The sequence below is a fragment of the Mus pahari genome, chromosome 18 (assembly GCF_900095145.1).
Source record: "Mus pahari chromosome 18, PAHARI_EIJ_v1.1, whole genome shotgun sequence".
Classification (NCBI taxonomy): Eukaryota; Metazoa; Chordata; class Mammalia; order Rodentia; family Muridae; genus Mus; species Mus pahari.
The window spans coordinates 8,675,100-8,692,738 of NC_034607.1; the positions used below are offsets into that span (position 1 = coordinate 8,675,100).

The 17,639-nt window shown below is 39.3% G+C and overlaps 1 protein-coding gene across 1 annotated transcript in view; it reads left to right on the top strand.

Annotated features, from left to right (window-relative positions):
- The window catches only part of Rhag (Rh associated glycoprotein), a 27,926-nt gene that overhangs the window by 6,823 nt on the left and 3,464 nt on the right, over nt 1–17,639 (top strand). The window contains exons 2-9 of the mRNA XM_021218182.1: nt 8,083–8,266; nt 8,471–8,621; nt 11,038–11,185; nt 11,424–11,590; nt 13,826–13,963; nt 15,070–15,191; nt 16,643–16,713; nt 17,047–17,120. Coding sequence (XP_021073841.1) covers nt 8,083–8,266; nt 8,471–8,621; nt 11,038–11,185; nt 11,424–11,590; nt 13,826–13,963; nt 15,070–15,191; nt 16,643–16,713; nt 17,047–17,120 — 1,055 coding nt within the window. The remainder of the gene's footprint in view (nt 1–8,082; nt 8,267–8,470; nt 8,622–11,037; nt 11,186–11,423; nt 11,591–13,825; nt 13,964–15,069; nt 15,192–16,642; nt 16,714–17,046; nt 17,121–17,639) is intronic.

Below are 17,639 nucleotides of genomic sequence, written 5' to 3' on the forward strand. Positions count from 1 at the left end.
AATAGTGTCTGGATTTGGTGGCTGTTTATGGTATGGGTTCCCAGGTTCGGCAGTCTCTGGATGGTCCTTCCTTCCATCTCAGCTCAAACTTTGTTTCTGTAACTCCCTCCATGGGTATTTTGTTCCCCATTCTAAGGAGGAACGAAGTATCCACACTTTGGTCTTCCTTCTTCTTGAGTTTCATGTGTTTTACAAATTGTATCTTGGGTATTCTATGTTTCTGGGCTAATATCCATTTATCAGTGAGTATATATCATGTGAGTTCTTTTGTGATTGTGTTACCTCACTAGAATGATATCCTCCAGATCCATCCATTTGCCTAAGAATTTCATATTTATTGTTTTTGATAGCTGAGTAGTACTCCATTGTGTAAATGTACTATATTTTCTGTATCCATTCCTCTGTTGAGTGATATCTGCCTTCTTTCCAGCTTCTGGCTATTATAATTAAGGCTGCTGTGAACATAGTGGAGCATATGTCCTTATTATAAGTAGGAACATCATCTGGGCATATGCCCAGAAGAGGTATTGCTGGATCCTCCCGTAGTATTATATCCAATTTTCTGAGGAACTGCCAGACTAATTTCCAGAATGGTTGTACCAGCTTGCAATCCCACCAGCAATGGAGAAGTGTTCCTCTTTCTCCACATCTTTGTCAGCGTCTGCTGTCACCTGAGTTTTTGCTCTTAGCCATTCTAAGTGGAATCTCAGAGTTGTATTGATTTGCATTTCCCTGATGACTAAGGATGATAAACATTTCTTTAGGTGCTTCTCAGCCATTCGGTATTCCTCAGTTGAGAATTCTTCGTTTAGCTCTGTACCCCATTTTTAAAAATAAGATTATTTGGTTCCCTGGAGTCTAATTTCTTGAGTTCTTTGTATATATTGGATATTAGCTGTCTATTAGATGTAGGGTTGGTAAAGATCTTTCCCCAATCTGTTGGTTGCTGTTTTGTCCTATTGACAGTGTCCTTTGCCTAACAGAAGCTTTGCAATTCTTGGTGGTACCATTTGTCAATACTTGATCTTAGAGCATAAGCTATTAGTGTTCTGTTCAGGAAAATTTCCCATGTGCTCATATTCTCAAGGCTCTTCCCCACTGTCTCTTCTATTAGTTTCAGTGTATCTGGTTTTATGTGGAGGTCCTTGATTCACTTGGACTTGAGCTTTGTACAAGGAGATAAAAATGTATCAATTTGTATTCTTCTACATGCTAACTGCCAGTTGAACCAGCACCATTTGTTGAAAATGTCTTTTTCTACTGGATGGTTTTAGCTCCTTTGTCAAAGATCACATGACCACAGATGCATGGGTTCATTTCTGGGTCTTCAATTATATTCCATTGATCTACTGTACCAGTACCATGGTACTGTACCAGTACCATGCAGTTTTTATCACAATTGTTCTGTAGTACAGCCTGAGGTCAGGGATAGTGATTCCTCGAGACGGTCTTTTATTGTTGAGAAGAGTTTTTGCTATCCTAGGTTTTTTCTTATTCCAGATAAATTTACAAATTGCTCTTTCTAGCTCTATGAAAAATTGAGTTGGAATTTTGATTGTTATATTTTTTAAATGGTTGGATGAATGAAACTCTAGACACTAGGGTAAAAAGGTTAACAATTAAACTGTCATTTATACCTGCTGAGAAAGAAAAAAAAATCAGTTTGCTCCAACAGAGAGAAACTGGGCATATCAACGACTCCAGGACACACATAACTCATGTTCAGGAGTAGTTGGCCAACAGGTAATGTCTGCCACAGGGGTGTGAGTGTGTGTGTGTGTGTGTGTGTGTGTGTGTGTGTGTGTGTGTGTGTGTTATTGACGTAGAAAGTTGTATTTATATATTTATCCATTTTATAACCTGCATGTGTGAGTGATTTGGGTATAATAAAAATAATCAAAGACAAAGAGACTCTCAAAATGATAGGGCATAAGAAGGGCTGGGTGGAGAACAGGGGAAAGGCAAGTGATATAGCTATTTTTTACTTTATATGTAAAAAGAAAAAATAACAGGACATATATTTAAAAACAGTAAAAATTAAAGTTTCCACTTAGAAAACTTTGGATTAAGAACAAGCCCAGATTTGAATTCTCTACTTCTTTCATTGTGACCTTTGTCTCTCACAGCCCATGACCTGTTTAGTGTGTGTGTGTGTGTGTGTGTGTGTGTGTGTGTGTGTGTGTGTGTAGTCTATCTGACCTTAAAAGGAGCTTTGCTATGTATTTATCGAACAGCATAGAAAGCATGGTATGAGAAAGGGATGCGACATTGGTTTCGACACAAATCTTTAACAGGTTTTTACAAGTATCTTCATTAGTGTTCTATTCCTATGAAGATACACCGTAAAAGAAAATACTTTGTTGGGGTCTTGGTTACAGTTTCAGAGGATTAGTCTATTATCATCATAGTGGGGAGCATGGCAGGAGGCAGGTAAGCATGATGCTGGAGAAATAAATAGCTCAGAGCGAGAGAGCGAGAGAGCGAGAGAGCGAGAGAGAGAGAGAGAGAGAGAGAGAGAGAGAGAGAGAGAGAGAGAGAGGGGCTTTTAAAAAAAGATGTGTTTATTTATTTGATGTATATGAGTACACTTGTAGCTGTCTACAGACACACCAGAAGGGGGCATCACATTATCAGATTCCATTGCCGATGACTGTGAGCCACCATATTGTTGCTGAAAATGAACTCAGGACCTCTGGAAGAACAGTCAATGCGCTTAACCACTGACCCATCTTCCAAACCCCAAAACAGGACTTTTTAACTTCAAAGGTCCTGCCCAGCAACAGATCACCTCCAACAAGGCCACAACTCCTAATCTTTCCCAACAGTCCACCGACTGGGAACCAAGCATTCAAGTATATGAGACTATAGGGACCCTTTTCATTCAAACCATCACAACAACAGAAGAAGTTACCTTAAGGGTCCCACAATTCACCCAGAATATTACTAAAACTCAAACAGATTTATCAACTTATATTCATGTATTGCTTCTAACATTTATGGGATATCTGTTTTCTTTTCGGTTGCTCTCAAATTGTTTGCACTTTCAGCAAATTACCAAAAGATATACACACACACACACACACACACACACACACACACAGTACATCTGGTCAGTGGTATGGAACAGTATATATATTTTTAATTAAAGCTATGCATTTAGGTTGTAAAAGTTGATTGCATGAAAAATTCAGGATATAGTAAGATTAAGTACAAGACTGCCTTAAAGGCAAATGAAACTTAAATAGGCTGAGTACATACTAGGACAGCCAACTGAGTATGTATGTTAAATATTACTAAATCACATCATTAACTCGGTTGCTAGGTTAGGCAACATTTCAGATTATGACGGCAAGAAGTATTTTCAGAAGAAAAAAAAGATTCTCACAACAGACGAACATTTTCATACAAGTGTATAATATAGTTTGAGAAGCACGTTTGTGTGGATGTGTGAACATGTACACACAAGTGGAGTGCATATCCACAAGTGTGTGTGTGTGTGTAGGTTTGGAGGCCAGGAGCAGATATTGGCTTGTCTTCATTCTCCTCCCTTTTGGTCCACTGTGTCCCTGAAAGCTGTTGCTTGTTCTTTTATGCCATGCACACATCCTGGCTATGCATCAATGTGAGATCTCATGCCACCATTTTTATCTTCAGACTTGCTCTTTCTGAAGGACTATTTCCTGAAGAAGTATGTAGTTGTATATGCTCCATCTATTTGAAAAGTGAATGAGCATACATGCCAACAACAGTGATAACTATAAAAACAAAACAAATATAGTAAGAGACATATGTCCATTGTGGTAGCTGGGCACCCTTGCCTTGAGAAGAGAACTAATTCTTGAATGATTCTAGAAGATTTCTAGAGAAAGAAGTGTTCAGTATGAGGGTGGGGGGAGGCTGTCCTGTACATGCAGCATGGTTATCAAAGTGCCAGTCTGCCCTTACTGTACCCTACTCTACCCCATCAGATCGTAACAACCAAACACGTTCCCAAATCCTGTCAAACGCACTTTCAGTTCAAAACCAGACCTCTGCATAGTGCCATTAATTGAGAAACACCTCGGAAACTTTATACTTGTTGAAAAGTAATCTCCACTACTGGCAAATCCCTAAATAAGTCCTGCTTTTCCTCACAACGAGTTGAGTTCACTTTATTATTTTAAAGGCAGAGCCTTATTGCACAAAACCCAGTGGGCATTTGCCGGGTTTCCATTCACAAGCTCTTAATGCAATCCTAATTTTTCTAGGCTGTTTGATTTGTAACTGTCAAACTTGTTAGGGTCAAATATCTTCAGATCGCATAAGCTTTTTAGCAACTTGAATATCAGACGAGGCGCTTATGCCCTCTTGTGGCAGGAATCAGTAAGTCAAATTGGAGGCAAAACCAAAAACAAAGAATAAGTTGGTTTCTCAGATGGTACATGAAGTCTTCTGCCACATATAAAACGTCTAGCTTTCCATGAAAAGGAATGGAAATAGAACCTGCAGGACAGTTCTCATCAGTGAGAGACATTACAAAAGATGGATAAAATATTTTCATGGTTTGGGTACTTAATATTTTAAGGCTAGTAGATTACCAAAGGAAACAAAAGAACACTAAGGAAAAACATAAAAGATGTTGGGGGCAAAAAACTTTGAATATTGCATTAAAACAATTGTAATATGAAAGGGGGATATCATTTGAAATGTAAACGAATAAAAAATTAATTTAAAAGTAAAATAAAATAAACAATGGTAAAGTGTCCAAATGGAACTTCTGAATTACATGTCCTCCTTCCAGAGGCTGAGGGAACATTACCTAAGAGGGGATGGAAACATTGTATGAGATAGAGGTGACAGAAGCTTGCTGCAAAATAACATGACATTTTCAGTTTTGAACTCACGGCAATTGTGGCGTTCTGCAAGGGGCCACATAAGATCAAACCAGTCAACACAGCACGGAGAGGAAGGAACCCTGGGTCTCTCACCTCCAGCTAAATAGCTATCAACCAACTCTCTAGGGTCCACGGAGGAGGAAGAGTCAGTTGTCTTCAGGTTTGTGATCCACAGTAAGTTGCCCGGGCGCCAGTAGATGGCGCCCTATACCCATGGGCCACAAGGAACTATTTTAAAAGTAGGAGGAAGAAAAAAAAAAATGCATGAAGAAGGGAGGGGTTCTGGTATAACATAAATACATTTTATTCATTTACGCAGCTAAGGAGGGGAAAACATTAACTAATAAAATAGCTAAGTAAATAAAATTAGATCTATTCTACCATTATAATTACAAACAAGAACAAGATACCTAACTGGACTTTGGGGCCTTAATCACACATCAAAATAAATAAAACAACGTGCAGAGCTCGATGATCATTTGAACAATATCTAATCCAAGCCATCCTTAAAAGAAGAGGTAATGTAATTCCATAAAGACTGGCAAAGCCATGGTTAGGAAGAATCACGCAAGTTTCTTGTTTGCCTGTTTGTTTGTTTCTTTGTTTTAATTGTGCGTCAGTAAAATCTACCATCAAATATAAACACAGAAGAGTTAAATGGTGGTAAGACAACTTTAAAATCATACACACACTTGGTCAACTATATTTCAAACATTTAACAAATTGATACTAGTTGGCAGCTATTTAGCAGTATCTTCCAGGTTCTGGGATTTCTAAGAGAAGTACAAGATGAGGTGAGTACCATAAACAATGGGAGACAAATTTGGGGAGAAAAGGGTCTTGGCTAATCCCATGGCAAACTCTGAAACATGGCTCATCCAGCATCAGGGCGTCCTTTCCCTCCCAAGAAGAAAAAAAATTCTCTCCTATGAGTCTTTGGTGGACTCTGTTCTGAGACAGAGCTGACTTCAAACAAGAAAAGAGTGTTTTCCAGAGTGACTGCAGAAATGTGGGGTTGCCCTGAGCAGAGCCAGCAAAAAAAGGAAATAAAGGCCTTTCTAAAAGGCGAATCTGCATAGTAGTTAACAACTTCAACCAAAGTAAGCCCACTTGGGTGGAATCCCACTCTCAGTGTCTGAGCTTGATTGTAGAATGGAGCGAAAGAGGAACTACAGGCTAATGAGTCTAAAAAATGCCTAAAAAATGTGCTCTGCCTTGGGCATCTTGGTACTCCTACTGTATTCAAATAATAAAGGATTTGGATAATTCAAACTTGATTCAGATAAATGTCAGCTCTATCGTTTGTGTAGAGTAGTTGGCCTCTAAGGTCAACCTCTCAAAGACATGGTTTCTAGGCACATCTTCTCTGTGCCCATTTCTGTCTAAATCTTGGCTGAAACGTTTAATGTCCATCGGCCACTTACATATTTCATTCTCTGTTTTTCCATATTTCCAATTTTATCTCAGATGAATCTATTTTCCTACATATAAAATTGAACCATAAGAAATTGCCAATATTCTAACAAAATCAGTAGCATTTTCTTCTTTTTTAGAAAAAAAAGATTTATTTATTTAATGTATATGAGTACACTGTCTTTGCACGTACGAGAAGAGATCACTGGATCCCATTACAAATGGTTGTGAGCTACCAAGTGGTTGCTGGGAATTGAACTCAGGACCTCTGGAAGAGCAGACAGTGCTCTTAACCTCTGAGCCATCTCTCCAGCCCAGCAATTTTCTTCTTTTAACTGAAAAAAAAAACCAACCAGTAATATAATATATTGCGATCACACATTCCTCTTCCCCAACCCCTCACAGAAACTCCCCACCTCCCCTCCCATGCAACACCTCTCTCTCTCTCTCTCTCTCTCTCTCTCTCTCTCTCTCTCTCTCTCTCTCTCACACACACACACACACAGACTAACAAACAATTAATTAATTAATTGATATNCCCAACCCCTCACAGAAACTCCCCACCTCCCCTCCCATGCAACATCTCTCTCTCTCTCTCTCTCTCTCTCTCTCTCTCTCTCTCTCTCTCTCTCTCTCTCTCTCTCTCATAAACAGACTAACAAACAATTAATTAATTAATTGATATATAGATAGACAAATAAAATATCCCCACAAGAAACACACACAAAGTCAACAAAGACACAAAATTGGAAACCATAGTACACAAGCAGAATCAAATCAGGAATAAAAAAAAAATCTCAAACAAAGCAATATGTACAAAAATACTATGTAAATGTTAATTCCATTGCTAAAATTATATATGGTTCATTCAAACATTATGCTTTCCAGCTACAAGCTTCTTAAGGGCAAAGTCTGGGTGTTGGCTATCTTATGTTTGATCATGAGTTATTTGAACTGTATAAGTCTACCGTTAAGTACATCCCACTGGAAATAAGCCTTTAAAGTAGGCTGTTAGTCTTGCAGATGAAACACTAAAGTTCCCAGACATTAAATGACCTGCCCAACATTACACAGCCACATAATAGAATTGGGAAAGCTAAGCTGAGGACTCTAGACAAGTCTTAAGTTTGTTCCTCAAGGGGAAACCAACTGCCTATATGTTGATTTAGGGTTTTAGGGTGACTTAAAAATTGCTGCAAAATTATTTTCTTGTTTGGCTACAATTTCAGAATTAATACTATGTATACATTTGAAAAATGGGACTAACTCATTCCAATATTAGTCCATCAGACTTTTATTATTTTGTCTCTAAGATGTGGAGCCATCAATCAAGTTCAGGGGAGCAAAGAATGAAAATACCCTACCTAACGCCTTTAATCAATCCATAGTAGGAAAGGGTTAATTTCATTTCTAAGGTCACCACTGATAAAAGTCACTTGAGGCAGGAACTTATGTCAGAAAACTGAAGGCCATTGGAGGATCCCCACTAACTTGCTTACACCCTGTAGTAGCTCAGCGTGCTTTTTCATATCATCCAGGACTGCCTACCCAGTAATGGCATCACCCAGAGTGAACTAGCTCCCCCACATCAACAACTAATCAAGAGTTTGCCCTACAGAGTTGCCTACAGGCAATCTGAGGGAGACATTTTCTCAATCCAGGTTACTCTTCTGAGAAGACTCAAGCTTGTATTAAGTTGAAGTTTTATGCAAAGGTGAAAGCATATACTAAATATTATAACACAACCCTTGGAGTTCTTGTTATACAAAACTTTTCTTCCTCTTCTGTTTTTCAGTATTCCAAGATGTGCACGTCATGATATTTGTTGGCTTTGGCTTCCTCATGACCTTTCTGAAGAAATACAGTTTCAGTGGTGTGGGTTTCAACCTTTTTCTTGCTGCTCTGGGCCTCCAATGGGGTACGATTATGAAGGGCCTTCTTGACAGCCATGGAAAGGAATTTCACTTCGGAATCTACAAGTGAGTATCCTTGAATGTGGATACATGTGCCTTCGCCTTCAAGTTCATATGTTGAAATCTTAACTCCTAAATCAGGGCATAATTAAATCATGAAGGCAAAAGTCTCATGAGTGGGATGAGTGCCCAGTGCAAAGCTAGAGCTTACTGTGTTATTTTGGAACGCTATTTACTCTTTATTCAATCTATTCTTTCTTTCATCCACAGTATGATCAATGCAGACTTCAGCACAGCCACCGTTCTAATTTCCTTTGGCGCTGTCCTGGGGAAAACAAGCCCCATTCAAATGTTGATCATGACAATTCTGGAAATTGCTGTATTTGCTGGCAATGAATACCTTGTTAATGAATTATTTGAGGTAAGGGTGAGAAAAATATGCTGATTATGCTCTAATTATGAGTTCTGGATACTACAAGCCATGGGTACTGCCCACTCTTCATAAAGGCAAGAGTGTCACCAGACCAAATAGTAAGAAACAACCACACTCTAGGGAGTGTTTATTGCAAAATACGGCAAAGTGAGATGCATATTACTATTTCACCTTGTCTTTCCAAAACCATTGTTACTATCGTTTGTCCACAGTAAAATGGTCACAGAAGCTGAATGACTCACCTGAGATTCAATCTGGATGTAAGCCACATTTTTCTAACTCTATCACACATTTGATTATACCATGTTGGCTATTAATAATTAATTCCCACTTATATTTAAATAACTGTTTAAATAATCCCATATAAAGACTTATATAGGCTCAATTCTTTTCTTCTCTATGAAATGTCACTGATAACCTTGAAAATAATTTTGAGGATAGTTCTCAGCACTCTGATGTAAAATATTCACTTATTTATACTTATATTGGACAGTTGATTCAAGAGCTAATATTTTAACTTTCAAGTATTGGTGGTTTGCCAACAAACAAAATTAGTTAAGGTTTCTATCTTTACAAAGCTTAAAGTGTAGTGGGTCAGTGAAAATCAAAAACATGTGTCCTCTCTATGTTAAATTTCTATTTATGACAAATTATCTGAGAGGATAAGGGAGGAAATATGCATTTTGGTTCATGTCTTCAGAGCTTTTATTTAGCCTGTAGGTCCTTGGGTATATTGTTTCTGGGCCATAGAGAGGTAGACCCTCACATTGGTGGCAGGCATCAGAGTGAAGCAGCTCTCCTCTTGGTGGACAGGAAGCAAAGGGGCTGGGGACCAAAATTATTCTTCTAATGACATACTTCCTTCAGTTTTCATCAGTTCTAGGTGTTCACTCAATTATGGAAGCTCCAGTCAATACATCCATTGAAGGTATCAAATCCCTCATGATGCAACCACATTCCCAAAGCCACATCTCTGAACACTGCGGCACTAAAGACCAAGTTTCCAATACATAAGCCTTTGATATCCCCATCGCATATCTAAACTGTAGCATGCACACCCACCCAAAGACGTGGAAACAAACTGGGAAGTGGGTTTCTCAGAAAGACTGTTGAACGTAGATTAAAAATCAAGGATAGAGCTCTCTGGGAACGTGATAAGGAATCTAGTACATTGGAGGCTCGCCGTCATTAAGGAGGACACAAGTACTTAATGCCAAAGGAATCTCTAGTCCAGAGGTTCATTGGTAGTGGTGGACTAAAGGAGAAACTTGAGTTGCAGTGTGTAAGAGTAGCTTGCCAGAATCTGGTGGCGCTACCTTCGTAAGAAGATGAGTTCAACCAAAGGCCTTATAGGCTCAATGTGCTGTGTAAGTGAAGACTAACTTGATGAATTCTGAGGAGGAAATGGGAGGGGCTCTTTTGCTAAAAATTGGTGAGCATTTTTAGAGTGACACAGTCTTATATGGCGTTTGTAAAGTCCAAATACGCTTAATGATCACCTATCTCTCTCCTGAAACAGTATGCTAAAGGGCAGCAAGGTTCCTATATGGAAGTGTTCAGAAAAGCTTAAAGTTGAGCATATATGTGTGCTAGCGTAGTAACTGAACTCAATTCAGTGACAATTCTCTTCAAGGGCACTAGATCCTTGTTCAGTCAAAGATGGAACAAACTAGGAGTTTCTTCTACTTCACCACTCTGAAGATCTTGAATAAATTTGTGATGTTTTCATTTACCAACCTTAGTTTGCATACAGAACTGCCCCTGGCTCAACATTCTAGATTTTCTCTCTGGAAACACAAAATGGAGAATGTTTGATTAAATCCATACCAAACCCTAAAACGGGAACAAAATGTTCTTCAAATCAGTATTTGAACTCAGCAGATCTTCATGTGCTGTGTAAAATAATGTGGAACTAATTAGGGAAACTGACCTTTTAAGTTCAAGTCTTGAGTTACAGTTATTTAAGATTCAAGTACTTGAGGTATAGCTAAATGAACTTTAACTACAAAGCCAAATAAACATAAATCATTTTTGTTTTACATCAAGTGTAATACCTCATAATTCCCTGAGCATTTCTCCAACCTGAAATAGCCTAGTGAGTTTTGGATGCTCAGTAAGAGTCTGGCTCCTAAGGAACATGGTCTCACCTAAAAACCAACACAACTCTATTCGATTGATAATATATTCCAGATTTATACATTCTGAATTTCAGGGGTATTTAGTAATTTTTGGTAGTCACATCACAAGAAGTACCTCACCGTTGCATGTCTCAAGAATTTCTCATTTTACTGCCTTGTTTTATCTTTTCATTAACATCTCCCCCAAGCAATTCTTTCATTGTCCTTTCGCCTATATTGAGAGCCAGCTTCACCTCCGTTTCTGCAAATGCGTTTTGTCCCGGCAGGCATCTGACACTGGAGCATCAATGACAATCCATGCCTTTGGAGCTTACTTTGGCTTAGCGGTAGCAGGTGTGTTATATCGGCCTGGACTCAGATGTGAACACCCAAATGAAGAATCTGTGTACCACTCTGACTTGTTTGCCATGATCGGTGAGTAAAATGAACCTGATACTTGTGTATTTGGTGATACCTACGCTTGAACATATGTGTGAAGATGCTCAGAAGGCATCATTTGGAGATCACTTTGTTCTATGGTGGGTCAGTAGTCCCTGTTCTGCCTCACTTTTTGATGATCAAGATTTCTAAAAGGACAGACATCAATTCCCAGAGCAAACTACCCTTTAGAATGGTCTTCCCTATAATAACTAACACCATTTATGATTTATAGGAACACTTTTCCTGTGGATATTTTGGCCCAGCTTTAATTCAGCCATTGCTGTTCCTGGAAATCATCAGTATAGGGCCATTGTCAACACATACATGTCCCTTGCTGCCTGTGTGATCACAGCCTATGCCTTGTCCAGCCTTGTTGAGCGCCGAGGCAGGCTGGATATGGTAAGTGTCAATATTCAACCAGTGGAAACTTCCTTAATGTCAACAGTTGTATTTTGGAGAATGTTTTGAAAATAACATTTATTCATTCACAGTTTTGTAAGTTGTGCTGGTCAGTGAAAATCAGACACAATGGATTTTTTTTTTCATAGTAAAACTAAGTGCTCTTAACTCCATAGAAATTTCCCATTAATTCTTGACTTGTCAAAGACTAGGACTAGGAAGCAAGATGGTGGACGTTGGCTCTATTTTCGTACCTATAAGTATTCTCAAAGTAACAACAGTCCTGTGCAGTCACTGTTAAAGTTTCCTTCCTCCAGTGGATGGCGCCACACCCTTGCATGTCTGAGCAGCACCAACTGGACTTCGTGGGGTCTCAAAATTGTGACATTAGGAGATAGAATGTTATAATACATATAATACAGGAGAATTTGAAAGAAGAAAATAGGAGATAGTTGTGATCATATTTTTTTTCTTGTTCACTTTTTTCCCCAATTTTTTATTAGGTATTTACTTCATTTACATTTCAAATGCTATCCCCAAAGTCCCCTATACCCCCACCCCACTCCCCTACCCACCCACTCCCACTTCTTGGTCCTGGTGTTCCCCTGTACTGGGGCATATAAAGTTTGCAAGACCAAGGGGCCTCTCTTCCCAGTGATGGCTGACTAGGCCATCTTCTGCTACATATGCAACTAGAGACATGAGCTCTGGGGGTACTGGTTAGTTCATATTGTTGTTCCACCTATAGAGTTGCAGACTCCTTCAGCATCTTGAATATGTATATGTGAAAGATTTTTAAAAAATAAAACAGAAACAATAATTCCAAATATGGCTCTAGGAAACTAAAATGACAAGTTGTATGCTATTTAAATCCAAATAAGAGTTTTAATGAGATTGAAGTAATCATAACTTTATTTTTCTATGTTTATGCAAGATGTCAATGCTGGAGGAATGTAGACATGTAGGAACTCTCTGAAGTAATTTTTGCAACTTTTGTGTGCCCAAAAAGTAATGTGACATCATTTTCTCTTTTTTTTTAATTATTTTATTAGATACGTTCTTCATTTACATTTCAAATGCTATCCCGAATGTCCCCTATACCCTCTCCCTGCCCTGCTCCCCTTCCCACTCACTCCCACTTCTTGGTCCTGGCATTCCCCTCTATGGAGCATATAAAGTTTGCAAGACCAAGGGGTCTCTCTTCCCAATGATGGCTGAATACACCATCTTCTGCTACATATGCAGCTAGAGACATGAGCTCTGGGGGTACTGGATAGTTCCTATTGTTGTTCCACCTATAGGGTTGCAGACATCATTTTCTTAAAGTTCAACTCCTTGCCTCGAGCTTCTTGCCTGTGAGTTAGATAAATTGAGATTCAGGACAAAACCTCAGATCAAGCACGGTTCTTTTTCAACCTAGGGTAGGAAATGACTGCTGCATTGTATATATATTTTAAGATATTTTAATGTTTATGGATGTTTTGTCTGTAAGCATATCCATGGACCACATACCTACACTGTCCATGGGGGCCAGAAAAGGACATGGATGCCCTGTAATTGGAATCACAGAGCAGTTGTTAGCCACTGTGTGGGCTCTGGGAGCTAAACCAGGATCCTCTGGAAAAACAGAAAATGTCCGTAAATACTGAGCCATCTCTGAAACTCCTATATGGTATACATATGTTTCTTTTTTTAATATTTACTTATTATATAGCTGTCTTCAGACACTCCAGAAGAGGGTGTCAGATCTTGTTACGGATGGTTGTGAGTCATCATGTGGTTGCTGGGATTTGAACTCAAGACCTTTGGAAGAGCAATTGGTGCTCTTAACCACTACGCCATCTCTCCAGCCCCAAGAACATATATTTCAACTGCTTACAATTTGTGTCATAAGAGACAACTTTCAGTACATTTTTTAAAAATCATACTGAACAGGTACTCTTTTTAAAATGAGAAATGCCCAACTCTTTGGAAATAGCAGCCAGACTATGTCTTCTGAGAATGCTGATGAGCTGAAATTGGTTCTTTGTCCAGTCTCAGACATTTCAGGCCATAATGTGTTTCAAGGAAAGAAAAGTGTGTGTGTGTGTGTGTGTGTGTGTGTGTGTGTGTGTGTGTGTGTGTGTTTACACGTGTGTGTCAACTAACCTGGGATTCACTGGACTCTACCTTCCTCCTGTCTTTCTGACATGGCCGCAGCCCTCTCTCCTCATTCATGGTTTTCCCTCCATTCAGGTACACATTCAGAATGCTACTCTAGCAGGAGGTGTTGCGGTGGGCACATGCGCAGACATGGAAATCCCCCTATATGCTGCTATGACCATTGGAAGCATTGCAGGGATCATCTCTGTGCTTGGATACAAGTTCTTCAGTGTATGTATGATAGGTATATTAAACCAAACCTTAAACCTGCCTCACTGTCTTCTCATGTCCAACCAGTGGGAGGAAGCAGTGGGAAGAGCGGGAAAGCTAAATGGTGTTCCCTTCCCTATGTGCCTTTCCCTGAGGGCCAGTGATCTTTCTTTCAGAAATACCACACATATTGTAGCCGTGCTGTGACTCTTTCCTGACTTCTGTGAGGGAGAAGATAATCTGGTATTAGTTATCAGTAACTTAGCATCAAGTCAATGCGAAGGGCTTATGTTTATTTCTTTAAAGAAGTTCCAGAGAATCTTTCATTCTTGTCTATTTGTGAACTTTGTGTTCTAACGAGGCAAATGCAATGTTCTTAGAAGATGAGAAGGTGAAGTCACTCCATTCCAATCTAGATACTAAGGACCGTATTATCTCCAATTGTATTTAATGTGCTTAGAGGGGCTGGAGAAATGGTTCAGTGGTTAAGAGCACCAACTGCTCTTCCAGAGGTCCTGAGTTCAATTCCCAGCAACCACATGGTGGCTCACGACCATCTGTAATGGGATCCAATGCCTTCTTCTGGTGTGTCTGAAGATGGTGACAGTGTACTTATAAACAGAAATAAATCTTTAAAAAAATTAAATAAATAAATCTTAAAGTGTTTGCCATGGGTGCAATTCAATTTCAAAAGAAAATCAAGCCTTGGATAAAATTTCCTCTTCTGAGAAGAGAAAGAAATGGAGAGATGAGGCCGAAGAATACAAAGTAGGAGAGAGCAGATACATACAATAAATGAGCTTTGAAGTACATGAGAACTACAGATAGTTTTAAATGTACCATGTATGGAAATTATGCTAAAGAGTAGCTTCTAGCAGTCTATATCAGAAATTCAAAATTTTAAAAAAGGAGTAAATGTGGACATGATGGGGCACTAATTTGATTTGCTATTACCACATCATAACCATTCATTTGCATTGAGTAATAGCACAGTGTATATCTTAAATATATGTGTGTGTGTGTGTGATATGAATTTATAGATATATTCTTCTAGACAGTGGTTTGCTCCAGTATGGAGCTCTGTATGCCTCACAAAATAATGACCTTCCTCTCTTTTACAACTGTAGCCACTGTTAGCTAATAAACTGATGATCCATGATACGTGTGGGGTTCATAACTTGCACGGCTTACCTGGAGTGTTTGGAGGCCTGGCCAGCATTGTAGCCATAAGCTGGGGGAAGTCTACTGCGTGAGTAAAAACCAATGGGTGTTTCTTGATCTTGGTCCTGTGCTTTGTAATTGGGTTTGTGGAAATACATAGTGATGAGGGTGGGTCCATGTTGTTCCTATTGTTGTCATTAACATTCTAGGCTCGGGGAGACATAAAGGAAAGAATACCACGAATGAATCTTTTCTGGTTGCCTCCTTTCACAGACTTCACTTGTTTATTCTTTCATCAACTCTGTCACCAGCCTGCTCTGATGGCACCACGTTCAAAGTTCACCTGCCATTTATTTAGTAGCCGTGCACATTCCACAACTGCTTATACATTCTTCTGTCCCTAACTTATAATAGCTTTTTAAAGTTTTACACTTATTTTTTTGGTGTGTATGTGTGTGTATGGGTGTGTGTGTGAAGATAGAAAGCATGTGCATGTCATATGTGCATGTGGAAGTCAGAGGCAGCTTGCAGGAGTTGATTCTTTCCTTGTATGTGGATCCAGGTATCCACCTCAGATAGTAGGGCTTGATAGCAATCTTTCTTATACACTGAGCCATCTCCAGGCCCAATATTTTATTATCTTTATTTTAAGGCAATGGTTCTCAAACTGTAGGTCGAGACCCCTTTGCAAGTTGAATGACCCTTTCACAGGGGTTCCATACCAGATATCCTGCAGATTAATCATAGCAGCAAAATTGCAGTTATGAAGTAGCAACAAAAATAATTTTTTGGTTGAGGGTCACCACAACATGAGGAACTACATTAAAGGGCTGCAGCATTACAAAAGTTGAGAACGACTATTTTAAGATAATTGTCTTTGGCATTACCAACATATTCTTCAGTGTCTTCATTGCCTTCTCCCTAACATGTATGCTGAACTTTAGCTTTTCTAATGTTACTAATGGGCCTACTATTTTACTAAAGTTGTTTATGTGGAGTGGTAAAGAAATATGTTTTAGGGCTGGTGAGATGGCTCAGTGGTTAAGAGCGCCGACTGCTCTTCCAAAGGTCCTGAGTTCAAATCCCAGCAACCACATGGTGGCTCACAACCATCCGTAACGAAATCTGACCCCCTCTTCTGACAGTTACAGGGTACTTACATATAATAAATAAATAAATAAATAAATAAATAAATAAATAAATATTTTTTAAAAAAAGAAATATGTTTTAGATAATATTCCACTTACTGTCTAGAAGATGGGTTTAGGAACTGATAATCAGTAGATATTTATTGTGTGAATCAAATCAAGGATCAATCTTTTGAAACACCTCTGATGAATGCTTTCTTAACCATGGCTAGTGAATGACAAAGGAAAACAAAATAGAAAATAGACAAACGCAAGCGACCACACATTTGCTTGTAGGTAAAACAATACGTTGTCCTCAAGATGGCAAACACGCTTACCTTCAGTAGACAAGGTTTGTTTGTTGCCATTCATTCTTAGAAAACCGTCTAATTCTTTGACTTTGATTCCCTAGGTCTATGGCTATGCAGGCAGCAGCACTGGGATCTTCCATTGGCTCAGCGATTCTTGGTGGTTTGCTTACAGGTCTGCATCACAAGGGACCATTTAGCCGGGTTCCATGGCAAATGCTTGTAACCATGGCGACTTCAGAGGTTAATACGAAAGGGCTGGCACTTCTGAACCACTTTTAAATTAACTCAAAACAATAAGAATAATAACACTCAGAACTCTTGCCAGTACCCTATTACTACATTTTTTAGCAGGAGATACAAGTTCACTGGGTAAATCCAAAATGTGCTAAGCTTCTGCTAGCTAATTATGTCAGCAAAAAGAGGCGTTTTCATATCAGTATTCTAACTACTTAGCAATGAAGAAGCCTCCCCATTCATGTGCTTTGATCTCCCTCTGCCCACACAGGTCTAATTCTGAAGTTGCCTATCTGGAACCAGCCACCTGATGAATACTGCTATGATGACTCTGTTTCTTGGAAGGTAATGTACAGGCTACAAAAAGGATGTAGATGACAGTTCTGTCACCATTCAGAGAGCCAAGGACCCTTTTGCTCTTCCATATCAATACGATGGCTAGGCAAGGAGGACATTCCAAATGCTGGACTCTCGCAGCTTCTGCTCTTTCCTGTTTGGGGGTGTCTGCAGGGACAGCAGCTAGGTAGTAACAATGGCAACTGGTTTTCCATAGAGTTGTAGTCCTTATGTAGGATTAGAGTATCAGGACCTTTACTGAAATTAATCATCCACCCTTGTCAGTAGCCAGTGTTATTGCTCCCATCCTTGGCTTAGACACTTGGTCTAGGAGACTTCATTGTGCTTTTGAATTTTATGGTGACCAGACCTTTACATTCCCCTTTCTGGCTCCTTATGGTGACAAGGTCTTTAGTCTTATCTCTGTTTTCTGGACTTTCTCTCTCCCTTCCTCCCTCCCTTCTTTCTCCTTCCCTCTCTCCCTTCTCTCTTTCTATCTCTCTCCCTCTCCCCCTCTCCCCCTCTCTC